This window comes from Pseudorasbora parva, chromosome 7 (assembly GCF_024679245.1).
Source record: "Pseudorasbora parva isolate DD20220531a chromosome 7, ASM2467924v1, whole genome shotgun sequence".
Classification (NCBI taxonomy): domain Eukaryota; kingdom Metazoa; phylum Chordata; class Actinopteri; order Cypriniformes; family Gobionidae; genus Pseudorasbora; species Pseudorasbora parva.
The window spans coordinates 8045702-8072364 of NC_090178.1; the positions used below are offsets into that span (position 1 = coordinate 8045702).

General features: G+C 35.8%; 3 protein-coding genes across 20 annotated transcripts in view; 1 reads left to right on the forward strand and 2 right to left on the reverse strand.

Moving 5' to 3' along the window:
• LOC137082639 (uncharacterized) overlaps positions 1-26663 on the forward strand; it is a 56880-nt gene that overhangs the window by 3180 nt on the left and 27037 nt on the right. For 4 of the 15 annotated variants that reach the window (XR_010906377.1, XR_010906378.1, XM_067447947.1 and 1 more), the window contains exons 1-3: positions 9714-9853; positions 10903-11022; positions 23976-24106. Coding sequence is in view for 7 of the 15 variants with exons in the window: in XM_067447947.1 (XP_067304048.1) it covers positions 10987-11022; positions 23976-24106 (167 nt within the window). In the remaining 8 variants the exon portion in view is untranslated. Of the gene's footprint in view, positions 1-9370; positions 9529-9713; positions 9854-10902; positions 11023-23975; positions 26597-26663 lie in introns of those variants that run through there. The other 11 variants (XR_010906376.1, XR_010906380.1, XR_010906379.1 and 8 more) reach the window with 5 other exon arrangements.
• rpz6 (rapunzel 6) lies at positions 4973-9586 on the reverse strand. Of its 2 annotated transcripts, none has more exons than XM_067447936.1 (2): positions 9447-9586; positions 4973-7665 (listed from the first exon to the last, which is right to left on the reverse strand). In XM_067447936.1, exon 2 carries the CDS (start codon positions 7661-7663, stop codon positions 6476-6478), a length of 1188 nt encoding a protein of 395 aa, XP_067304037.1. In that variant the 5' UTR covers positions 7664-7665; positions 9447-9586; the 3' UTR covers positions 4973-6475. The 2 variants fall into 2 exon arrangements, with proteins under 2 accessions (XP_067304037.1, XP_067304038.1); XM_067447937.1 differs by having other exon boundaries at positions 9342-9469.
• rpz (rapunzel) lies at positions 12725-26441 on the reverse strand. 3 transcript variants are annotated; one of them, XM_067447956.1, is made up of 4 exons: positions 26306-26441; positions 24369-24429; positions 20197-20255; positions 16806-17916 (listed from the first exon to the last, which is right to left on the reverse strand). In XM_067447956.1, the coding sequence occupies exon 4, from the start codon at positions 17859-17861 to the stop codon at positions 17181-17183; it is 681 nt and encodes a 226-aa protein (XP_067304057.1). In that variant the 5' UTR covers positions 17862-17916; positions 20197-20255; positions 24369-24429; positions 26306-26441; the 3' UTR covers positions 16806-17180. The 3 variants fall into 3 exon arrangements, with proteins under 3 accessions (XP_067304058.1, XP_067304057.1, XP_067304055.1); XM_067447957.1 differs by lacking the exons at positions 16806-17916; positions 26306-26441 and adding an exon at positions 12725-14385; XM_067447954.1 differs by lacking the exons at positions 20197-20255; positions 24369-24429; positions 26306-26441 and adding an exon at positions 19303-20153.

The window sequence follows — 26663 nt, forward strand, 5'->3', positions numbered from 1 at the left end:
GGGTTGATTGAACTTACTCCAGACTGTGGTTTTGGAGCCTGCATACCTTGAGTAAGCAAGGTTTGAGTTAAACAACAATCAATAATTCAGGTTATATATGTGACGTTAAGTTAACCCTGCTTTCTGGAATACCCCCAGGTAGAGAGTGGGCTTTAATTTCAATTACCTGATTCAAAATATGGACAAATTCCTTGTTGGTTCTGTCTTTTCTAATTCAAACATGTCAAATAAAAATTGCAATGGTGTCAGTTGTGATATCACATGACCATGACACATGATTTTTGCATTATATAGCACTTTTAGTGCTCAGTGCATTTAAAGAGTTCACTCTTACACATTTGTTTAGTTATGTTTTGCTGTGGTGCAGTTGTTTCCAGCCCTGATCAGTCTAATTTAAGTAGTAAGACACAGTTTACAGGCAACCTGGCCCCTCTGCACATTAAGTCCATCATTCAGACTCAAGAGATCGATAGATGTCTAGATCACAGGAAGCTGGAAAATGTTCAGTGGCTTGTTGGAGGCTGTGTATGGATTGCAGTCCATTTCACCTAAGTGTGTCTTTTGATGCCCTTAAAAGATGAAACCTCAATCCCCAAACCTTAGACCACAATACTCTGATTAACAGAACACCAGTGCTTTCCTGTTCTTAATAAAAGTCTGGTGAGAGTGATTGGACTTTATGAATGATTAATCATGTTTTGTGGATTTTGTCATGTCGCTTCCATTCTTCTCGCCCTCAGAACTATGAACACTCAGCACTAAATAGACAAACTTCTCTACAGAGCACTAGCTACTCTCTGCTGTCTCAGACGATGACATCTTTGTCCTGTGTAGGCCACCATATATTCTGAAAGGGAGGGGTGAGCGGTGGGTGATTGCAATTTACAACCTCACCACTAGATGGCGCTAAAACAAACACAGTGTTAAATTAAAATATTAGATAAAAAACAGTTAATTTTTGCTTATTTTAAGTTGAATGACTAAAATTTCTGACTGGAAATAAAAAATAAAATTAAAAAATATTTAATCAAAACTGAAAATATAAAACATAAAAACTAATTAAAAAAAATACATAAAAATTATGTATATATATATATATATATATATATATATATATATATATATATATATATATATATATATATATATATATATATAAAATAGTTTTTTATATTTTCTGCCATAATCATCATGTCAACTCCCATTCAAATCAGTTTGTTGTCAGAATTAGAAATTATATTGATTTTATATGGATATTTATAAGAAATTATATTATATTTTTATAATGTTATATTCTATATAAAATAATATTTAAAAAATAGTCAATACAGTAAATAAGTCTGCATACAGTATAGTTCAGCATTTTTTGTTTGCTTGTTCCAGTATGGACACAAAGATCAAGTGAGAATTATGGCCAAGCTTGTGTTTTTTAGTAATATTTATTGTAAGTATATATTCTATAGTATAGTGAGTCCACTCATTACTGTTCCAAGTTTCCAAACTCTGCAGGAAATTATATCATCACAATATTTCTGCCGAAACATGCTGTTATTCGTGATTGGAGATATTTTGCATATGTGCACAAACAAATGCTGTTGACCTTCAGAAAGGTCAGAAGAGAGAGAACAGCATTACACTATGAGGCTCGAACACGTTGTGTGAAATGAGAGCGAGTGCAGATGGAGCCAAAACGAGATCAATATACCGATTAGAACTGTAATACGCTAATGGTTTGGCCAACGAGCGGACAGAAATAAACCCTTGAGCTTAATCAGAGTGTCATTTACCTCAGCTCCCAAAAGACTCAAACTGACACTTTCTTTTCTTTAAATCATTTCTCCTTTATTGAAATGAGGTTTCCCTATGAGTATGGCCTCAAATCATTTAAAATTTTACTTTAATTATTAAGAATTGTGATAATAATAATAATTGCTTTGTGAACATAATCTGAAAATACATGTTGGCTTTTTTATTTTATTTTATTTTTTTTACTATTTTTTGAAAGAGAAATGCTCTTAAAATTAATTATTCATTATTTTAATGAATTTCAATTGTAGTTTTGAATTTACAGTAAATGAATTAATAATGTTTTAATGTATGTACACTGTGATTTGAAGACATTTTCAATTAATTAAAGGCAATGTGTAAAAACTCGGCCCTGTCCATTATGTTTGAGAGGCGTGGCCATAAGCGCATTCATATTTAATTATGGTTTCCTGGGCAAGATGTTAATTAATATAAGAACCGCTAATAGTTGGTGCTGATCATTAAATCTTCAGTTTGATGCTGTTAGTTGTGTTATGCGATTGTATTTTAAAGAAATAGTTCACCAAACATGAAAATGTACTCACCCTCCAGCTGTTCCAAACCTGTAGGAGTTTCTTTCCTCTGCTGAACACAAAAGAAGATATTTTAAAGAATATGAATAACCAAACAGTTGATAGACCCCATTGACTTCCAAAGTATGGCAAACAAATACTATGGAAGTCAAAGACGTCAATCGACTGTTTGCTTACCAACATTTTTCAAAATATCTTCTCTTGTGTTCAGCAGAAGAAATATAAACAGATTCGGGACAACATTAGGTTTGTCGTTAGTGACGGAATTTTCATTTTTGGTTGAATAATATATACTCATTTTGTGAAGAAAAGCAATTTTATATATATCAACTAAATATTCAGAGGTTTTATGATGCAACCAGATGCATCGGAAGGATAAATCCAGTGCGGAGGCTGAGTGTGAGCTGGTGTGTGTCACAGTACAAATGTTTTAATGCTTTTGATCAGATCAGGCCACTTAAAGGCAGGAGGCCGGTCGATGGTCCACTCTGACAAAAAAGGTAATGCTATTAGCTCCGGCTGTGATTGGCAGATGCAGCCAGAGTGAGGTATCATGGGATTGATGGACCGCTTCAGCTCTACTATTATGTTGAGATTCATAAGATCACTCATTTATTTATTAAATATTGATATTGACTGATGTCCTTTCCCGGAGATGGTTGTGGTTTCATTTGTCTTTATTTAAAAAAGTTTCGTAAGTAGTCCAGCAAAAAGTCTGTCTGTGTGGTGCTGGAATCAGACATGTTTGTTTTGGTCTAGTAACACACAGGTTTAAGGTTCAGCTCTTTATCAGAGATGGACGCCACATGGATCAATAACTCCAACCAGCAGAAGCCTCAACCGCTAATGAATACAGGCTGAGCCATGCGTTTCCGTTCAGTCTCTGGAGCAGGAGAGACAACAACTGCTTTCAAATCTGTAAATATTCCAGGATGCAGCATGTATAATGCATGAATCAGTAGACGCACATACAGCTCTGGAAACAATTAAGAGACCAACATTGGCTGTTAAGTGGTCTCTTAATTTTTTTCAGAGCTGTATATGGAGAAATTATGTTTCTTTTTAGTTCAGAACAAGAAACGAATAATATTATTCCTCCTTCCGTCTTGTCTTATTTATTTATTTATTTGTCAAAATGATGTTTTTTGAGAGAGGATAGCATTTAGAGTTGAGTTACTGTCAACAGCAATTTAAACCATTGGAATTTTTATGAAATACACATACAATGAAATTTTTAGAACATACCATAAAGAATATATATATATATTCTTTATGGTATGTTCTAAAAATTTCATTGTATGTGTATTTCATAAAAATTCCAATGGTTTAAATATATATGCACTGTAAAAAATTATTTAGAAAAAAAGTTACCTGGTTGCCTAAAAATTTTGAGTTAATTGAAAATAACATTTTGAATTAATACAATGAACATTTTTAGAGATTCGACAACCTTTATTAAAAAAATATTAAAAGATTTTGTAAGCATATTGGGTAATTGTGTGTGTTTTATTTCTGATGACGCAGTGAAACATGCCAAATTGTGCTATTTTCATGATTTATCAATTTTTTTATGTGAATTAGATACAAAAATATTTTGAGTTTCTATTTATTAAACAAATTTCCTTCATTGTATCAACTCAAATATTTAATTTCAATAAACTCAAAATTTTAAGGCAACCAGGTTACTTACTTTTGTAAGTTAAACCAACAAAAAACAACCACATTTTTTTACAGTGTATAAAATACACTGTAAAAAATATATTTGGTTTAACTTAAAAAATTAAGTAATCTGGTTGGTTGCCTTAAACTAAATTGACTTAATTTTTTATGACTTAAATAAACTAATTTGAATTGATACAATGAAGGAAATTGGTTTAATAAATAGAAACTCAAAATATTATTGTATCTGAATCACATAAAAATGTGATAAATCATGAAAATAGCACAATTTGGCACGTTTCACAGTATCAACACAAATAAAACACACACAATTACCCAATATGCTTACAAAATCTTTTAATAATATTTGAATAAAGGTTGTCGATTCTCAAAAATGTTCATTGTATTAACTCAATTTTTTTATTTCAAGGAACTCAAAATTTTAACGCAACCAGGAAACTTATTTTTAAAATTATATATATATATATATATATATATATATATATATATATATATATATATATATAAATAAATAAATAAATAAATAAATAAATAAATAAATATATATATATATATATATATATATATATATATATATATATATATATATATATATATATATATATATATATATATATATATATATATATATGATCAATAAGTTAGGTCACCTTATGTTTTACGTCGGTTTAATTCTTCAAAATGTTAAGCAATTTTTAACTTTTTTATTTTTTGAAGTTAGTTTAATGCAATTTAAGTTGAAATTACTTAAAAACCAAGTTGATTGTTCTTTAAAAATGTAAGTCTATCTATCTATCTATCTATCTATCTATCTATCTATCTATCTATCTATCTATCTATCTATCTATCTATCTATCTATCTATCTATCTATCTATCTATCTATCTATCTATCTATCTATCTATCTATCTATCTATAATCTCCTTTAAAGTTTAAAATAAGGTTACAATAAAAGGAGGTTTATGTTGTCATAAATAAAAAAAACATTGGCATATAAAGAGGACAGTCATATTGGATTACCCTATGTGGTTAGGGGCCAAAGGTCATCACCCATGGTGGTTTTGTGAGTAAGGTCACAGCTTGAATGGTTATAAATGGCTTTTAAAGCTCTTGCTCCAGAGGGTAAATTTAAGCCTTTAATAATAGCATTGCTTATTTTCTGCATTATTTTGATTCCTTGTGATTTTGAGTGCTGTTGTACACCGAATGTGTTTACAATCATATTTCTTAGCATTAACTCTTTAATAGAGACACACAAAATGAAATGGAAGAATACAAAGGAAACCGATTCTCCCTCTCGGGTGTTAAATGATGGATTGATCCTTCACTCGGCACCTCAGTGATTTTAATGAGTGCATCCGGAGAGCTGATCACAGCACTTTGGAGCTTGTCGGCTTTATATTAACAAACTGAAACGTCACTCGCCGTGTTTCTGCAGCCGCTGGCCTGGAAATGCTGACTTGGGTACAAAAACTGTTTTTTAATTAAATGTGGCGTGTGGTATATCATAGCAGTGGATGCTAGAGATTGTTAACGTATGCATTTTGCAAAGGCTCTTATTTTACTTTTGCTCAGTGCTGGTTCAGTTTGCCAAGACGAGACCACTGGACTTGTTTCATGACACATCTTTACTGCTTCTGTTCATGGTTGATGAGGCATTTTTATTCTGTTGGCTCTATGTAGGTCATTTTCACAAAAGACCAAACTGCCAGTCCTGGCACCATTTAAATACAGTGTTCTTGGCCCAGTTTTCATACCTTTTCACACAACGGCACAATATTGTTTTTAGCATGGTATGGTATGACTTAAATGCATGATTTCAGACAGACACATAGACATTTATAGCTTAAAATAATACAAACGGTATATAATAATGCTTATAAAAGTGCATACACAGATGGGCTGGTTAGATGAACTATAGTTAGTCTGAAAAATCACTTTGGTTTCATTTTAGAACAATGGAAATGGAGTCAAGAATTACAATCAAAGCAATAACTATATTTGTTAGACAATGCGAAATAAATACTATTTTTCAAAGCATAGATCATTGATAAATAAAGTGCAGTTATAGTCGATTTTTTATATTTAGTGTCATTTTTAAATACTGTAAATACTTTTAAATACATTAAATAAATGTGTGTTTTAAGAACATTTTGCTAACATTCCCATTAAGTTTTCTTGGTTATGCGAAAGTTAAGGAATCACTCCATTTATTCTGCAAACTTTATGGGAACGTTATTTTTGAATGCTCTCTGGACGTTCTGAAGTAACATTAGACAAACATACAGCTAAAATGTTTCAGGAAACGTTTTGAGAACATGTAGGTAACTATAAACACACATTCTGTTAGCATTCCTGGTAGAACGTTTGCTCATAACTTTGAGAGAACATTGCCAGAACGTTCTGAGAACATTCCCTGTTGGCTGGATAAATGACTAATGATCCTGTTTGACCTTTCTAAATCTGCTCTGCATGCACACAGACATTGACGTTCTTGTGTTTGTCCCAGTAGTGACATTCTTCAGGAAAACTCGACACAGCAAAACTCTCCTTGTGACGACTGACGGCGTGAACCAGAAACCCAGCTAACTGCTTCTCCAGAAGCTCCACGACAGCTTTGGCATCTCCCTTCTTTGCAGGACCGTCCATCATCTGCTTTATGCTCTCCTTGGGCACAGGCTGAGGGGCGCTGCAGAACGAGACCACCAGGTTTATGTCATTTCCTTGAGATACTTCAAAATAGCTCTCTCCGGCCACACACTGAAAGTTCTGTCCAGCTCTCAAGTTGCTGATTTTGCCCAAGTTACTAACGACTCTGATGGACCAGCTCACCCAGTCGTACTTCTTCACCAGGAAGTCCAGCAGGTCCTTGGCCGTTTCCTGGAGGTCCCCGTCCTCTCTCTCCTTCACAAGCCTATTGATGTCCAGTTTAGCTTGCTCTGGAAACGAACGCACACATTTCTCTATCATTTCCTTCATTTTCATCTCAATTTCTTGGATCTTTGCGCTCCACTCTTGAATCTTCTCCTGCTCAGCCTCTTCGCCCTGAGTAAGGAAACAATATCCCAGCAGAGCGATTATTCCCAGGCAGAGCAGCTCCTTCATCCTGACACAGAAGTCTTCCAGGACTCTTCTGTTTCTGCCCTCGTATTGTTCCACAACCTCCAGGATAGGCTCCCCGAAAGTGCTGTTCCCCATCATAGCATCATAAAGCATGTAGAGATTCTTCTCTCCTCCTGTTTTGGGAAAATGCTGTAAGAACATGCGTTTTCTGACCTCTTTATACTCCGGTTTGGCCTCCAGAATATCAATGTATTTTCTAAACTGGTTGCATAGATTTTCCTCCACAGTGAAGAACTGGGAATCCAAGCGTCCCTTTTTAATCTCACAGTTGATGTCCTCCATTTGAGATGAGAGGACATCCAGTTTGCTCCTCACAACTAGAAACTGATCTTTGACATATGTGATCTCCTTGCTTTCCACATTGTCCAAGACCAGCCTCAAAACGGGTGCAGAAGCTTCAAACAGAGGACACAGTCCTCCAACAGCGCTGGCCAGCACCTCGGCTCCTCTCTCAAACATCTCCATTACTGCTTCAATGGCCTCCTTCTTCTGGGCTACAACCCTCTCTAGTGGACTGGACATTTCTATAAACAAAGAAAAGCAATTACAACAAAGACACCTTTTTTTCTTTTACTATTAAAGGATTAGTTCACTTTAAAATGAAAATTAGTCCATGATTTATTCACCCTCAAGCTATCCTAGGTGTATCCTAGGTATATGACTTTCTTCTTTCAGATGAACACTATCTGAGTTATAAATATCCTGATGTTTCCAAGCTTTATAATGCAGTAAACGGGGCTCAAGTTTGAAGTCCACAAAAGTGCATCCATCCATCATAAGCATACTCCACACTGCTCCAGGAGATTAATAAAGGTGTTCTGAAGCAAATCGATGGGTTTTGTAAGAAAAATATCCATATTTAAAACTATGAAGTACAATATCTAGCATCCCCCAGACTGCCTTCTGAGAACGTGTCACCTGTCACTGCAATAATAAAGCTTGGAAACACTGTGTTCATCAGAAATATGAAAGTCATATACACCTATGATTGCTTGAGGGTGAGTAAAACATGGTGTAATTTTCACTGCCCATATTTTAATTCAATTGCATAGTGTCAAAACTAAAACTTAATTGTTGCAAATATATACATTTCTTTCATAGCTCTGAACATTTTTTTAAATTATTGTTTAAGAAAAAGAAAAATAGACAAGAGAAGTCTCTCTTAAAGGGATAGTTCACTTTAAAATGAAAATTCTGTCATCCTTTAATCACCCTCAAGTTGTTTCAAACCTGTATGAATTTCTTTCTTCAGCTGAACACAAGGGAATATTTTTTGAAGAACATCAGTAACCAAACAGTTAACTGGAGCCATTGACTTCCATAGTTGGAAAAAAAAATACTATGGAAGTCAATGGCTCCAGTTCACTGTTTGGTTACTGATGTTCTTCAAAAAAATATTCCCTTGTGTTCAGCTGAAGAAAGAAATTCATACAGGTTTGAAAGAACTTGAGGGTGAGTTAAGGATGACAGAATTTTCATTTTAAAGTGAATTTTCCCTTTAAGACAAATATATAGGAGATAGAAAAAAAAAGCTGAAGTGCACTTTATTATATAGTGTCATTATTACACATTATGTCATTACATGCAACTAAACCTAAACCAAACATGTAGTTAATTAATATTACTCAGTACTCAAATCGTCAAATGTATAAATACACTGAAACAAAAAGTGTAAACTACTTTTTGGTTACACTTTATTAAGGTGTCGTTGCTACAGTGTAATTATATGTTTAAGTACTGAGAAATACGAATTAACAACATGTACTTACTATAGGGTTGGGGTTGATTTAGGGTTAGTAATTATGCATAATTCACATAGTTATTACTATGGTGAGAACATGTAACTTATAACAATGACACTGTAATATAAAGTGTTACCTACTTTTGTTCTCAAAAGTCATCCTTTTAAAATCGAAATGATTGCAAGTGTTTTCCATCACAGCAAAAAGCCTTAAGTATAGGAAACCCTCATCATGTTTGCTGATTGTACAGGATAGCCAATTGTGCCATCAGCATTTTTATTCCTATTCGAGATCTGCATGCATGTTATAAACACATCATGTTAAATCAAGTCCAGACACATTTTAAACCTCCAAATAATCCATTTCAGAGCTAAATAATGCGACTTGTACTTATATCATATTGCGTATAATACATGGCACCACTGAATGTGCCATCTTCTGTTCCGTAAAGGACACACCTCGAAAAGCGTTTTAAAGCGCAGTCTCCCTCAAAAGTGCCCTACACGCGCATCACAGCATTAACCCGAGCAGAAAAGATGCTCTCACGAAAACAGGTTTCTCACGTCAGGCAGGTTGAAGAGCTTCTGTCCGAAATTCAGCTTTCCCTCAGGTATTGGCTCGAGGAGGATCTTTGTGATGATCTGGGTGAGTGTGACATGAACAGAGAGAGCGCGAGGGCACGCGCGCGTGAGAGAGAGTTGCGCGCGCTGAGGATGCGTTACAGGGGTATGGGTTTGGAAAGCCCTTGGCAACAGTCGGATAAATGTCTCATTTTTTTGACGTGGTTGTCATTACCTTGCGTTTTATTCAAAATCTGACAAGAGATTAGTCAGTTTTGTGTTGTTTCTAGAGAGAACTAGCGCGTAATGATTGTTCATCAAGAGGAATATTTGCGCGCAATGCGCAACATGGAGCAGCTCCGGTGGATCGCAAGAAACATGCGCAGATATTTTCCACACAAGGATGGCAGGTATTTCACACACTAATGATGTATTTGAACTTAACGAGCTTTATATAGTATGATGTTAAACATTAGCAAAAAGATTATATATGAGATATGCCTTCTTCCTCAGGCGACAATGATATTAGCTCTGTGATGTTCTCTTCTTTGAGATTGTGTTGATGAAGGAGGGTCCATATGCATATATTATGAAATCATACGCGGATAAAAGGAACGAAAAAACGGAAACTGCACGCATCTGTGTAGCCTATACATATAGGCAAATCTTGTGGTGGATATATATTTATTTTCTAACAATCTACTTATAAACGTTTGGAAATTTGTCAGATGTGACCTTGTGTTTGAATGCGTCATACATGGATGGAAACTGCTGAACATGATGACATATTGCCTTAAATAAAAATAAAAAAACCTAAATGATGACATTGCCATGAGACCCAACAGAGAAGGTGTTTGCATGTGAATGTTTTTCAGCTTTATAGCATTGTTTGTTACGGCATAAATAAGTAGGCTAAATCACCTATTTTATAAGCCCGTTGGGGACTCTGGTTATATTACAGGAAAACTCGATTCCTGATGGTAGGCTACATGGGGGAAGTTGTATAAGGGCTGTGGCCTGTGGGCTATTTCAATTATTATAAGGGGTTTGAATCTAAAGTCTTACTCTTTTTGTCAAACCTTCATATATGATATGATAGGCTACTCTTTTTTTGTGACATTGATGGTATTTTGTGATTTTATGTCCCCCAAACAAAGTTGCTGGGTAAAAAACACAATACATTTTGTAATGTCATAGTGTGCGCGAATCATTCATTTATTCACTGCAATTTCCCTTTTCCCAAGTAAAATGCTAAACTATTTGTTTCCTTTTACATTTGACTGTTTTTTAAATTGTTTTGTGTATCATAACCTCTACATTTTCTCTTTCTTTCTGTCTGTCTGTCTGTCTTTCTGTCTTTCTTTCTTTCTTTCTTTCTTTCTTTCTTTCTTTCTTTCTTTCTTTCTTTCTTTCTTTCTTTCTTTCTTTCTTTCTTTCTTTCTTTCTTTCTTTCTTTCAGAATCACGTGTTTCACGATTGCCTGACCGACGTCGCAAGAGTCTCTTTAAACGTTTCTGCCTGATGACGTGAACTGGCGCGGGCCATGACTAAAGATCTTTCTTCTGTGACGTCCCACTGGGTAAAGTTGATCTTATTAATGTTTACGTACTATTAAATGAAACGTGGATTGTTTAATACAGGGTCGGGGAACGTTGATTCTGCAGGACCTTGCAGAGTTTAGCTCCAACCCTAATCAAACACACCTGAACCTAATCAAGGTCTTCAGGATTACTAAAGTTAGTTGTTTTTTTCAGGGTTGGAGCTAAACTCTGCAAGAGAGTGTCCCTCCAGTTTCCCCACCGGTGGTTTAATAGAACATTTTAATATGGAAAACGCACTAATTGAACTGAACAATTCAAACAGAAGTTATTTCATAGCCAGTGTTGCCTGTAGCAGCCATTAGATTCGATTACCGTATTCTAACAGGAGACCGCATTCACTGAAGTAAAACTATTAAACGGCTTGGCTAGTTAGCCAGGTCCAGCTAACTTCTGCTGGTAGATGTTGTAACTACACCCTTGTGTCGGCAAAGAGCACATTTTAATTTTTACTATCATTCAAAAGTAAGTGTTTTCTGATTAAATTATTATTATTTTTTTTACTTTTAAAACATACATTTTTAAAAATGTTTTTAACAGAGCCCAATTTTAGAAATGTTTTGACATTTGATGCGTTGATTCTAAAATATAGGCTACAGTACATTTGTATATTTACCACTTGAATGAACTTATAATAACATGGTATGATCGTGTGTTGGACATGTTTATATTTGCATATAGCATGCTGTTTTTTATATACATTAAAAACGTGTAGATTCTATACATAGGCTACAATAAACAATAGCATTCATATTTAGTCTAAATAAGCTCAGGTTGTGCTCTTTTACTGCCATCTAGTGGCATAAGATCATAGCATGCACTAATAATAGCATCATATTTCCCCTGTTCCAGAAAAAAATACAAGTATTAAAAAGTAGTGTCTTAGTCTCACCAAGGCTGCATTTATTTGATCAAAATACAGAAAATATACACTGTAAAAAAAAAAAAAAGTTCGAATTGAAACTGTTCTAGTCTAAATTTTCAGTGTAGAATGTAACATTTTCATTTTTTTACAGTGTAGTAATACTGTGAAATATTATTACATTTCAAATGAACTGGTTTCTGTTGTATCATATTTAAAAAAATATATATATCTTCCTGTGACCAAAGCTGATTTTTTCCAGCATCATTACTCCAGTCTTCAGTGTCACATGATCCTTCAGAAATCATTCTAATATGTAGTGCTCAACAAACATTTATTATTATTATTAATTATTATTATTATTAATGTTAAAACACAGTTATGCTGCTTCAAATTTTGGATATATAGCTTTTTGCTGTCATATTTAATTTCATAAATATCTTTATTGTCTTGTTTTTATCAATACAATGCCTTTGCTAAATCAAAGCATTAATTTATCTTTAGCTTTTGAAAGGCCGTGTATCATGATTCCCACAAAATAAAAAAGCAGCTAAAACGGTTTTAAACATTGATAATATGATCTTAGAATGAGTTCTGAAAGATCATGAATGCTGAATGGCTGCTGTAAATTCACCTTTGCATCACAGGAATAATCTACATCTAAAAATATATTCAATAGAAACCAGTTACTTTAATTGTAATACTCTTTCACATTATTACTGTTTGTACTGTATTTTTGATCAAAAAATGCAGCTTTGGTGAGCATAAGACTTCTTTCAAAAACATTAAAAAAAACTTAAGTGTCTGTAAGTCAAAACAACTTATATTTCCTTGTATCTTTATTGAAAAATGTAACAGTATTGTACAGTGTTACAAGTGCAACAGCATTCCAACGACTGAATTACAAGAAAATGTATTTTAATAATGATTAGGAAGGTCGTTCCAATCCTTGAGACATTCAAAAAGTACATGCCGTACACAGAATTTATATAGGGGCATTTATATACATGCCAGTGCTTTATGGATAAATACATTTCAAACAAACATGATTATCTCTCGATGAACTTCAGTCGTGTCAGACTAAACATGGAGCGCTGTACATTGGGTCTCAGTATAGCAAGCACATCAAGTAGGGCTATAATAGTGTCATTTATCCCAAATAAAAGGGTCAAAGGAATGCAAAATAAAACCATTTAGATTTCACTTCTTATATTAAAATATATGCTCTGATAATCTGTTCTAGTGGCACTAAAAATGACACAGGATACAATTAAATGCATAAATGAATCTACTAAATAGACAACATGAAAATTTGACTGACATTTAGATTTTAGTATATGCACAGACAGAAAATTGTATGCGTTGTTTTGCAACATATTTGTGAAGACATAATGATTAATAGACAGACATCATTTCATTGTACATTCTTTATATTTATGAATGCTTTGTACGGATGAAGGTGACTACTGAATGCGTTTGAACGTTAATAATATTTATATAACCACAGCCGGCATTCTGTAGATTAGTGTGAATTATGTTTGTCATGCTGTGTTAAACTGAGGCAAGGCATGAAAAAATGTGATTAAAAACAAAAACAAGAAGCAGATTACAGGAAATGAGATGGCATCACTGCGTAACCGTCAGCATGACCAGCGCTCATCTGGAGGATAATGATGCAGGTCGATGAAGTCCATTACAGGAAAAGGCAAAGCACGAAGGCATTAAAGAGCGTTGGTTGTGCAGAAAGGCCTCTTCACGATCACTTGCATCTCCTCAGCACCTCCTGCATTTTCTCCTGCACGTTCTTCATATTCTCTTCCCACTCCTCGTTCCGAGATTCCAGGTCGTCCCCTATGATGCCGTAGTAGCCCATCATGGAGATGAACCCGATGCAGAACAGGTAGGCGAGTCGCGTGCAGAGGTTTTCCATGACGCGCTGGTCACCCTGCGAATGCTTCATGTACACCTCCAGGATGGGCTGGCTGAAGATTTTGCGCTTCCCCATCACGCCTTCGTAAAGCGTGTTCATGTTCTGGTCTTCGTTGTCATTCATGAAACTCTCGACGAAATCGTCCCTCTTGCGCTGCATGTTCTCCGGCTTGGCCTCCACGATCTCCATGAACTTGCGGAACTGATTGCGAATGTTTTCTTCCACATCGTGGTACTGTCTGTCCACCGTCTCCTTCCTGATTTGCAGCAGGGCTTGACGGTTCTGCTGCGAAATTTCATCCAGGGCTCGATTCACGCTGCCAAACTCGCGTTTGAGTTTCTGAATGTCTTCATCGTCCACATGGTGCAGCACCACCCGGATGAGAGAGCCGGCCACGCCGAAGATGGGATTGACCACCGCTGCTGCTGACGAGATGGTGGCCACACACTCTAGAACCTTCACAAGGCCCCTCTTCAGCTTCTCTGGGTCGTCGAAGATCTCAGCCATTGTGTCTGGAGGAAGACTGTATCAAGCTCTTATCTTATAGCTCACCTGAAGAAGGAAACAGAACACAATCTCAGAGATAAACATCAATTATTTTTAAAAACACTATTTACAAGAAATATTCAGAGTTCAAGTTAAGATCAATCAGCATTTGTGGTTGATTTCTGCAAGAAAAAATGGTGTTTCTCTTTTTCTTCTACACTGGTGGCAAGTTAGGTCATTTTTGAGGATTTAAAAGCAGAAATGCAATGCTTTTAATATTAAAAGGCTCTTACATTAATTATGTTACAATGCGCACATTATTTGAGCTGTAACGTTTTTTTTTCCAGGCGTTACATTTTTATGGCGTTTCATTTGTAAAATTGGATAACAGTCAAATCGATTAAACGCATCTAACAAGTTTGTAAATATATGTTTGTGTGTATACACACACACACGTAAAAGAAAATAATTCTGTAGTTTTATGTATCAGGACAAAGTTATCTGGTTCTTGGCAAGTCATAAAATGATGTAAATACAACCTCCGATGAACAACACATGACTTTACATTATTTAAAACGAGGCCAAAATGGAAAAGCCATGGGTGACAAATGAAGTACACTCTTACTGCTTCCATAGGACTATAGAGGGTACGCAGCAGTCAGATGCTGATGATCAAATGCCTTTGATTAATTGATCATCATCAAGTGTGATCACCTAAAAGCTGAAGTTCTGGCAGTTTGCTGGTCTGGAGCATTCGGGTGTTTGTACACAATGCCAAGAAGAAAAGACATCAGCAAAAATCTTAAAGAAGCAATTGTTGCTGCATCAATATGAGACGGGTGATATGGCCATTTCCATCATTCTACAGTGAGGAAGATTCACAAGTGGAAAACATTCACGACAGTTGCCAATCTTTCCCATCAATATCCCAGCAAATTCACCTCAAGGTCAGAAGAAATCACTGCTCAAAGAAATCACGAAACACCCAAAAGCTACAGCTCAGAATTTAAAGGCCTCAGTTAGCATGTTAATGTTCATGGCAGAACAATATACAAACAAAAAAACACGGGACAAGTATGGCAACTGTCCATCACACTGATGGTAGGGTGATGATTTTTGGCTTGTTTTGTAGCCACAGGACCTGGGCACCTTACAGTCACTGAGTCGACCATGGACTCTTCTGTATAACAAAGTATTCTAGAGTCAAATATGAGACCATCTGTCCAACAGCTTGGCCGATATTGGGTCATGCGACTGGACAATGATGATGATTGCAATGGCCCAGTCAAAGTCCAAACCTCAACCCGACTGAAATTTAGGGGCAGGACCTTGAAAAAGGTGAGGGACTGATACTGTCATACAGAAAATTCCTTTTTCTTCAAAAGATTCCTTCAACATATTGCTGCTAAAAGTGGCTCTACAAGCAACTGAATCATAGGATGTGCTTAGTTGGTCACCCATGGCTTTTCCAGTCTGGCTTTTTTTTTTTGTTAAATTGTTGTTGTTCATCTGAGGTTGTATTTGATTCATTTTAAGACATGCCAAAGAACCAAAAGAGTGTCCTTTCTTTTTTACATGTAAGGTAAGGCAAGTTTATTTATAAATCACATTTCACACACAATGGCAATTCAAAGTGCTTTACACAGAAATGAATTAACAGTGATAACCTAGGAAATAAGAATACCATGTGTAAGAATTAAAAATAGAAACAAGGATAATTAAAACAGTTGTAAAAAAAATAATAATAATAAAATGGTGATTAATAGATCCCCATCTGCCTGATTCTAAATTTGGGTACCCCTATCTGAGATGGAAGAGATGGAGCAGGTTCGCAATGTCTCCTGGACAACACAAGTTGGTCCAAGACGGGCTCCTGTAGGGGATGTTACCAATGGCCCGCAGCGTCTCCCCTATCTAGAGTCCGCTTCACTGTCTGCTACCACAAGCAGAATGAAGAGAAGCACACTGCTCTCCTTTTCCAATCTCTTCCAGTCAGACAGCCCTAACTAAAAATAATAAATCAACAGATGCATAAAAAAAAGAAAAGTTTGTATGTGTGTGCGCACACATAGGTGCAATTAATCACAATCAATCGATTTGACCGCACTAAGCTCTACAAAAAAAATAAGATTTTTTCCCCATTTAAGTCTTGTGGCTATACTTTTGTAACAGTGAGTCCATAAACATCTTTACTTCCATTATAAATGCCCCTTTACAACCCAGAAAGAAAATGGATGTAGTAATCGATATTACACCATAAATGCTGCTGATGAAACGTAACTTTATTCTCACAATATAACTTTTAAAAAATGTTGTAGATTAGACTGAGCAACCACAGCAGTCTGCCTCTGAAACTTTGACAACTTTGCATTTAATGCAAATCAAAGCAATTTCCATATTCACCTACATTCGGCAGTCAGTGATCACATCACCAATTGACTCGGCAGAAATCACATTTGGTCATATAACATGACAACACACTGCCATACGAGAGAAAAAATATTTTCATTTATTGTGCAAAGAATAACAAATCATAAGCAAATAATTATATAATAATTCGTAATAGCATGTAACTCGCATCAAAGGCTCACATCCTTACAAATATATTTTTTACAATATATTCAGTCACAATAATGACCAAAACATGCTATTCTTTAAAAACATTTTTATCTGTGATATACAGTATTAAGAGCGTTGCATTACTTTAGTATTGCATTGAAAAGTCCATTGGCAAGCAGAAAAAGAATGACACCATCTTACACCCCACAGAATTTATTGAAACTTCCTTATTCAAGACTGTCATTCCATTAAAACTTTCAGCATGTGAAATAGATTTGTCTCAGCAGTTATTCAGTGCAACTTCAGTTTTCCTCAGTGCACTGATTCAGAACTTCTAACATTTTGCCTTGAATCTCACTGACCCTCGGACCCCATTTGTCTTTCACTTCATCCTCGTCATCTTCAGTGACGGCGTAGTAGGCCATCAGTGCCATAAGGCCGATGTAAAACAGGTGGGCCAGGTGAGAGCAGCGGGCCTCCATCACCTTTTTGTTCCTTTGACAGCTCTCCAGGTACACTTGTAGTATGGACCTCCCAAACACAGCAGTGCCCATCACACCTCGATAAAACACATCTAAGCTCAAGTCGCTCCGGTCCTTCTCATAGATCTTCACAAACTCCTCCATGTGATGAACCGAGTTCTCAGGGTCCAGTTTTACTCTTTCCAACATGGTGTTGAAAGCACTGTACTGATGCTTGATGACTTCCTCGTGTTGACCGTAATTCTCATTGATCTCATCGATGCGGATCTGTCGGAGCACCTTCTTGTTCTTCTCGGAGATGGTTTCCAGCTTTTCATGAATCTGCTGGAAGTCCTTACTCATCTCATGGTCCACCTCTTCACCGAGGCTTTTCTTGACGACCCCGACCACTGAAGTCACAATCCCAAAGAGAGGATCTATGGAGGAGGCGAAGGAGGAGATTTTCTCCACATAGCACAGCACTTTGACCGCGGTCGCTTTGATCTCCTGTTTTTCTGCCATAGATGGGTCGGAATCTTGGACTTTGGTTCTTCTAGTCTTTCAGTCTTGTCTGTTTCTGAAATGAAAGGGAAACGTTCTTCTTAATAACACAACAGACCATAATTACACTTCAACACGTCTGTCCTGAACATTTAACAACTGGCATACTTTTTTATTTTTAATATAGACTGCCCTTTCTATTTTCCAGGATGACAATGTCAAGATTCATCAGGCTAAAATTGTGAAAGAATGGTTGGGAGGGAGCATGAAGAATCATTTTCCAGAGTCCAGACCTTAAATTCATTAAAAGTCTTTGGGATGTGCTGGAGGAGACTTTGCAGAGTGATGGACTCTTGCATTGTCAATACAAGATCTTGAGCAAAAATTGATGTACCATTTTTACAGTTATCTTGACATTGTCATCCTGGAATATAGCCATGATGTGTCTTCCTACATGGTTGTTTAAGGAATAAGATACACACTCCATCATTGAGGATTAGAAGAACTGTTGCCAAACACATGAAACATGATAAATCACAGCAATAATTGTCCAAAAATGTTGCTTAAAAATTGAGTGTTTTGCACTTTTACGAATATTAGAGTATCACGCTATTAGATTAGCAACATAAGATCAGTACTTGAATACACTTTGAGTAGTCTCTCTTGTGCTTTTGAGTTTGCACTCTTATGCAGAGTGTCCTAAATCGATCTCTTATGAGGTTCAATAACTGTAAGAGTCTAACCTTGAAAAGCAGCTGTTTATGTAGGCAGTAGGTTTAGGAGTACACCTATATTTTCTATCAGTAACCGTAAAAGGTTGCTGTCCAGTTCTGAATCTGCCGTGTCCAGCGTGGTAATAATCACCTGTGCCTTATTCCCTAATGAGCGACTACAATTGAACTTTCACATCAGGGACATACCTGTAGATATTTAAATTAGATAAACTTAAAAATAAAAAACGTGTATATAACATTACATTATTTATAGGTGTTTGTGCCTTCAGAATGGTGGCTCACAAAAAGTATCGGTTCAAATTCACATAAGATAAGGGATCCTACAATATAAAGTACTAATCAAAAACCGGTTTGCATGGAAAAACAAACTAAACTAGTAATTCGAACACTAAAACAATGCAGTTGATAAGCACGTCAGGCTCGACATTCCCATCAAACCACATGGCATAATGAATGATGTCATGTTTGTGGCTTTACTCGGGTTTTCCTTATAATAAACGAAAAAAAAACTAAATGGGAGAGTTTGTTGGATAACATGCGGTTAGGTCTTTGTCAGGTTTCAAGACTGAATGAATGGCAGTACGGCGTGTAAACAGGCTAACATAATTAGCTTAAGAGGGAGGGAGGGAACGACAAAACACACTCGGTTATATGATGCAGCAATATTTTACACTCATGTCACAGGATACACGTTTAAGCAGGAGAAAGTTCTAAGCTACGAATCTTACCTTTAAATGTGTCTGTAGCTGTTCAGATCCTAATGGTGCTGCTGCTGTTTTTGTACAAGCAGCCACCATTTCACTGTCCGGTCTGAGAAACAGCCCCTCCCTCTTTGTCAAAAGAGGGCAGGGTGTGGAAGTGACTCATACCACAGCAATGCTGATTGGTTTAGAAGGGAGAAAAAAACAAAAAAAATGCATGCAGCTTTTCCGCAATCCCCTTTCTGAAGAACACACACACACCCTGCATGGAAAATGGCTGCAATGCGTTCTGGCAAGTTCAGTAATGAACTAGTGGGAGCAGATGAGTAAATTAGAGAACATTTAGGTTGCCTGTATAAAATAAAAAAAGAGGAAATTCTGACTAGTCTAATACTAATGCATGAGTCAAAACCGATACCGTCTGTGTGGAAAAACAGTTTATGGGCCTCAGACATCAAACACATGCTGATTGGATTTCTGCTTACAGTAGATAAAACAATTCTTACATTTAATTAAATGCAACAATTACATAATGTTTTATTAATTCCGCTCGTGTTTCATGAATGAGGTGTGTGTAAAAATTCAGGAAGCAGGTATGTCCTGTTGTGGCTTAGCTGGTTAAGTGAGAAAACCCACTAAAGCGTAAACAAAGGATGAATATACGCTGAAAAGAGAGGCTGTCGGGCAACTGTGCATGTCAGTTGCCGTTTGGACAGCTGTGAGAGAGTCAAGTTCATGACAGATGCGTGGTGTGACTGAACTGGGCTTTGTGTGGGTTCATTTTGTAAACAGAGTGCCGGCAGATTACAATGAATCGCTGTAGAAAGTAATGTGCTTGGAGGAAAAGGTCACATTTTTACTTAGTTTATTAAAGAATGAGTGTCACCTCTAACCAGTTAGGACAGGAAAATGAGCTCTTACGTTGCAGTGAGAAGGCTGGATGTCGCAAATGGAGATCTTGTTTTTTTCCTTCCGAGTACCTGCGGCAGAACAGAAGGGGGAAAAGAAGCAAAGACCCTTTAGTCAAGTATATTCAGAGTTTCAGGTCAGCTATCTGTTGAAATTGCAAGAATGACTAGCAATAATCTTGGTAGCATCACTTAGAACGGTATCAGATGTTTCACGCATCATGCCATCATTTATGCTGGTCAGTTAAAAATGTATTTTCTTTTTTTTTTTTACATTTCACACCTTTCCAGCTAACAGAGAACGTTCTCAGAACTAGCTAATGATCTTGCAAAGTTATGAACAAAATGTTCTTCCGCCAACGTTAATAAAATGTTCATTCAAAGTTATCTGGACTTTTACCAAGTTGGTAACACTTTACAATAAAGTTTTATTAGTTAACACTAGTTAAAGCATTAGTTAACGTGAACTGACCATGAACAACACCTCTGTTCAGCATTAGTTAATATTTGTGAACGTTAACTCACATACATACATACACACACACACACATGCATACATTTTATATATATATATATATATATATATATATATATATATATATATATATATATATATATATAATATTCACGTTAACAGCGCAATTTGTTAATGTATTAGTTGACATGAACAACACCTTTTCAGCATGAGTTAATCTCAGCTCACATATGACCTATTCACATTTACAGCGCATTAGTTAACATCAGTTAATGCATTATTTCACATGAACTAACCATGAACAATGCCTGTAGCTTTACTGTTTTGGTAAGGTTATGTTTCTGTATATTTACATTAGTTTACGTAGCAGTTGACACACACTAAGGATGAACATTTCTAACTCACCATCTGACTGTAAAGGTAAAAATGTTGTTGTGTACCATGTCAACATTAATTAATAATCCATTGATTTTGGGCTGCTGGTAGACAATTCTACAGTGGAAACCATCTGAATATCAATGTATAGGTTGGTCATGTTTATACGCACTTTACTATCATTACTTACATTTTGTGACACTTATTGTAAAATGTACCAATTTCAACATTACCTGATGTGTTAACATGATTATTAGCATTGGTTTTTGAGAATCTTATTGTAAAGTGTTACCATAATGTTCCCAAAACATTAACAAAAAAACATTTATACATCATTCATGAAACTCAGATGGATGTTCATCATTTTTTAAATGTTACTACTTTAGAGAACAATTCAAAAATGTGTGCAGAATGTTAATATGAAATGTTTCTTTAACGTTTATATAACATTAAAACATTCTTAGAATGCATTTTTGTTAGCTGGGTTACTGTTAAAGCAAATAAACAGTGACAAAGTTAGCAATAAGTACATTACGGCCCATTAGACAATATAAATATTAAATGGCATAATTCTATAAAAGCGAAACAAGGCCTTATTTTTTTATTTTAGCTTTACTTTCAGAGTGCAACATGTTAACACAGTAAAATGGAAGCTCCATTTTTGTCTCTGAGCAATTTCAAAAATGTTAAATGGCTTTAATGGCTCATTAAAGTTTATGACTTTTCAAAAGAATAACAGCATTACTTTGCCAAATGATAAACAGTATGGTTATAAAATATAAAATTTGAGGTGAGTGTTGGCATGATAAGCAAATGCCTGACCTCCAATACTACTCAAAGGGATAGTTCAACCAAAAATAAAAACGTGTCATCATTTACTCACCCTCAATTTATTACAAACCTGTATGAGTTTCTTTCTTCTGCTAAACACAAAAGGTTTTGAAGAATGTTGACGGAAGCAAATGGACTTCCAGAGTATTTTTTCTCTCTACAATGGAAGTCAATGTCTACCATCAACTGGTTAACAACATTCTTCAAAATATCTTCTTTTGTGTTCAACAGAAGAAAGAAACTCGTGCAGGTTTGGAATAACTTGAGGGCGAGTAATGATAAGTTTTGGGTGAACTATTTAAGAAGGGACATATCCACAAGTTATAGTTTTTTATATCAAATAATGATTAAAAAAATAATATTGTTACAGAAGTATGGCTGTAGTGGGGCTATATATATATATATATATATATAAAATTAAAAATATATATATTTGTACATTTATATATATATTATCAATATATAATATATATTTGTTAAAAAGTACTTTTAGGAGGGCCATCACAGTAAGGACACTGCATGCTGCTTTATGAGGCCATGTCAAATTCATGTTTACTCAGTTGAACAACTATCCTCAAACAGCTAGATTTACAAGTGTATGGGACAAATACATAGTTGATCAGTAGTCTATGGGAGAAGAGAGCTTATGGAGTGTTGAACTGATGACTGTGATGGCATGAGCAAGGACCAATGTATTAAGCAAAAAAGCGATGCAACTGTAAATGAGAGCATGGAGTGTCCCATTGGAGACACTGACCCTTATTCCTGATCCATCCAGAGGGGGCAGTAATTTACATTTTTAGATTATTTTATTTAAAATAAAACAAGCTAGAGGGTGACAAAGTGAAAGGGTGCCACTGCCTGTGATGCCCCCATGAGGACTAAAATTTAACCCTTTAAATGCTGGATGGTTTTAGGCTTTGAATAAGTTGCACCTACTACATCCCCCATCCTTTCAGTATTTAACCCCTTTCAGATCATCTTTGTTTTATCCCGTGCAAATGTATATAATTTGGTTAATTTACATTGAGTAACTCACTTATTTAAATAGCAAAACTTCCCTTCATTTCAACAGGAAAGACACACAATATAAAAAGATTACTGATTATTATGAGCAGCATCACTTGAGGATTTAACCCTTTCAGTTCATCTTTATGCTTTATCTTGTGTAAACAGATATGATTAGGTTAATTTATATTAAATTAATAACTCGCTTAAATATAAAAAAAACGTCCCTCAATTTCAACAGTAAAGACACAAAATCAAGAGATTAATGATTATTGAAATATTATTAATTAATATGAGCATCACATTTGAGTATTTAACTCTTTCAGTTCACCTGTATGCTTTATCAGGTGTAAACAAATATGATTAGGTAAATTTTTTCTGAACTAAATAACTCGCTTAATTAAATATAGCACAACTTTCCTACATTCCAACAGGAAAAAGACAAGTAAAAATCAAAAGATGAATGATCACTGAAAGGGTTAATGTGCCATCAGTACCAACACAATAGCAAAAGGTTTTAAGTTTCATATAGATAGATGAATAATAAAAAGCTGTGGTGCCTTAACTAGTTAGTACATTACAGAATTTAGACAAGGGCCATTAGTCTGGGAAGATTAATCTGAGACTAGTCCATACTGTGTGCTTAACTAGTCCCATACTCTATGCCCAACTAGAAAAACAGTTCAAGTTAGAGTGTTTACACTCCACACACACTTAGTTAAGACTGGAATATGATCTCCTAAAGGTTCCTTCAAGTCAACAATACTAACTATAACTAATTATTAGTTCCTTAATTATAAAAAACAGTTCGTTTTCTCACAGTTTAATTTGAAAAAAGTTTAATATGCCCTGAGAACAGTGATACAAATCCAGAGTGTCGATTGAGTCAGGAAGTAAGCCGTCCCAACAGCATTCACCACTGCAAGGAGCGGCCATCTTTAAAGCTCTCTATCAGTACACTCAGAGAAGCTAATGTGTCACAATTATCTTGTAAAAGTCACAAAAATACACAATAATATATCTGATTTACAAGCTTATAGTACATTTAAGTATGTTTTATTCTTCAGGGACCATCCTTAACAAGTTTCCTCTCTTTTGTACAGCATTGCCTTCATGTCAGATTGGCCACTTCCCTTGGACAAGCAGCCAAGGGATCAAGACAGAACAATTGCAGACCATCTTTAACAAGCCAAAGCACAACAATTCAACATCTTCCTGTGTTTTCCCAACCAATGTGAGTATTTAAAAAAGTCTACAGCCCATTTGGAGTAGATCACTTTCAGCCAGCTGCTGTGTGCCCTGTTATAGCTCCCCCTAGTAGCTCCCTCCATATTTCCTTGTTCATGCTAACCATGATATCTATTCTCACCCTATACAGACACCATGCAAGACATGTAAAAATTCACATAAAGACATACATTAGGGCCAGTGTACATCCCAATGAGCCCATCCATCCATTAGTGGCCTGGGCCATTGGGGAACACAGCTCCACTTACCTTTTCAGATTGCTTTCTCCAAAGTCCCAATCCCGACTGTACTTCTTCTTCCCAGCAAACACTGCAAAAGAGGCACTTCCATTTTAGCTCAATATGGAGGGGTGTTCAAATTGGACTATACCATTTAAACTGATGTACAGATGGCCCTGCTGCCTCAAAAAGGGCCCTTTGGCCACCAATATTAATGCAAGTCTCCACTTGCTCCATTGCTGAGGCCTGTATGAACCCCTATTGACCAGCCCCCTCCTCAAGCCAAAGATGACCTCCCCCAATGACATTCAAATATTCCAGGCTTCCAACAGTCAGATAGTCTATACAGAGAACCGACTGTCACTTCTGGAGGCAGCTGAGGGCACACAGAGCCTCCAAACAGGCCAGCTGCCAAGCTCTGCCATTGGTGACACTAAGTGGAAGCTATTCATGGGGGGCTTTTATTAAAATTAAGCTTTAAATAATACATTAAGGCTTAGAATAAACCAAATTTAGTCATATAGGGTACAGAAATATGAGCCATGTATTGCATACGCTGGCACAAAGTTGAAAAGCGCACCCTTCCAATGGTGTCAGTTTGTCTCCAAACAGGACACCTGTTTCTAGAATTAATAAAAAAGCTTAGCAGTGGGATTTAAAATATATTTTAAGGTTTACCAATGATCAGGTGTAAGGTCTGATTTGAGACCAAACAGTGTTGAATCGCTGTTTAAAATTAAATTCCTCAATATAATCATTGCACATCAATTCTGAGGGCACAGACATCGCCATGATACTGTTCCTTTAAAGACAATGAACATGCTCTAAAATAAGCTCTTCAATGGTCTCAATGCATGGATAGCTGTAAAAAAAACTATTAGTCCAATGAAACAAGAACTGATTATAAGAAACCCAATGATTTTCTAGGGTTCAGGGCATCATACTGTGATTCTGTAAAATACAAGCACGTGTGTTGGACATACAAAAACAGATCTTTTTACCTGCTAAATGGTTCAAACACAGGATGTGGGTTTTAAATGTGTTCTCTAGAATATTTAGATGTCTTGGAACACAATACATGCTGAACCTAAAAATAACTCCCACAGAGCCTAACATCTACCTAAATGAACAGAGGTGTGAAGTCACAGGGTGGCCTGTGTAAGGTCACTACTGTTAGAAAAAAAAGAGATCTGTGTAATGAAATGGATATGTAGTTTTCATTTTATTTTATCTGTAAAACATGTTTTACTCTATGTAGGAGTGAATTCAGGTTAGGACACTTTTTCATTATCACATTGGCAAATAGTGTCCCAATCAACCTGAATCCACTCCTATCACAGTCTCACACATTTGATATAATATTTGCATATTAATCAGCTACAAATTAATGTTTAGAAATCTACAATTTGAATTTATGTAAAGTACAAAATAAAGACTGGTGTACTATAGTCTAACATAATAACAAATTTGAAACAAAAGGGTTGAAGAATTTTGTGCATATGTATTGTGCTATTCACTCTTACTGGTTTAAAAATCATTATCATCATTTCATCACAGTTTCTTTTTAAATATTTTAATTTAAAAAAGTTAAACATATGCCTATAAATAAACATTTTAGTTCAAAAGAGCAAATAAAAGGTTACTGGCTAGTCAAATCTACATTGTCTAATGTTGTGCACTTTTTTGTGTGACTCCAGTACATTGCTAAGTCTTACAACCGTCCCAGTCTGCCAAGATATTTCTAGTTTTTAGCATGCAAATAAAAAGATTGTGTGGCTTTTCCTATGTTACCTCGGGAAGTTTGTGGTCCTTATGTAGCTAAAATATGATAGCGATTACATCCTGCTACTGTTTTTAACTGGGTAAACGAACGGTGGTACACTCGGTAGCGGCGTGTACCCACTTTAGCGTTAAACATGCTTAGATGCAAAAACTGAATAGCCTACTAAAATAATAAAAACGCTTACCGGCCTCGCGCAAAAACTGAGGGGAGACTGCGCCAAACTAGATACATGCGCGGTGGACGGGATGTTTTGATGAAACAGAAATAAGTGGGAACAGTTACAATGCATTCAACTACCCGAGTCTTAGGGCGAACACACAAGCTAACATTAAGGGTTATTTTCAGACAGGCATCCCTGAACTGCCCGAAGCTGTGTTTTATCACTGACAGGTGTACGCGGCCTATGTCAAACATCACCTGACAACTGTAATAGCTGATTCTGATATGACGCCAGGCACTGAGACAACGTATTAAGGTAAGATAAAAAAAATAAAAAAATAAAAAATTATTAATTCGTAGACTTACAGACAGTCTTGATGTTC

Bases quoted from the DNA above. Each gene is read 5' to 3' on its own strand.
- rpz6 (XM_067447936.1), bottom strand. From the start codon at position 7,663: ATGTCCAGTCCACTAGAGAGGGTTGTAGCCCAGAAGAAGGAGGCCATT.
- rpz (XM_067447956.1), bottom strand. From the start codon at position 17,861: ATGGCAGAAAAACAGGAGATCAAAGCGACCGCGGTCAAAGTGCTGTGC.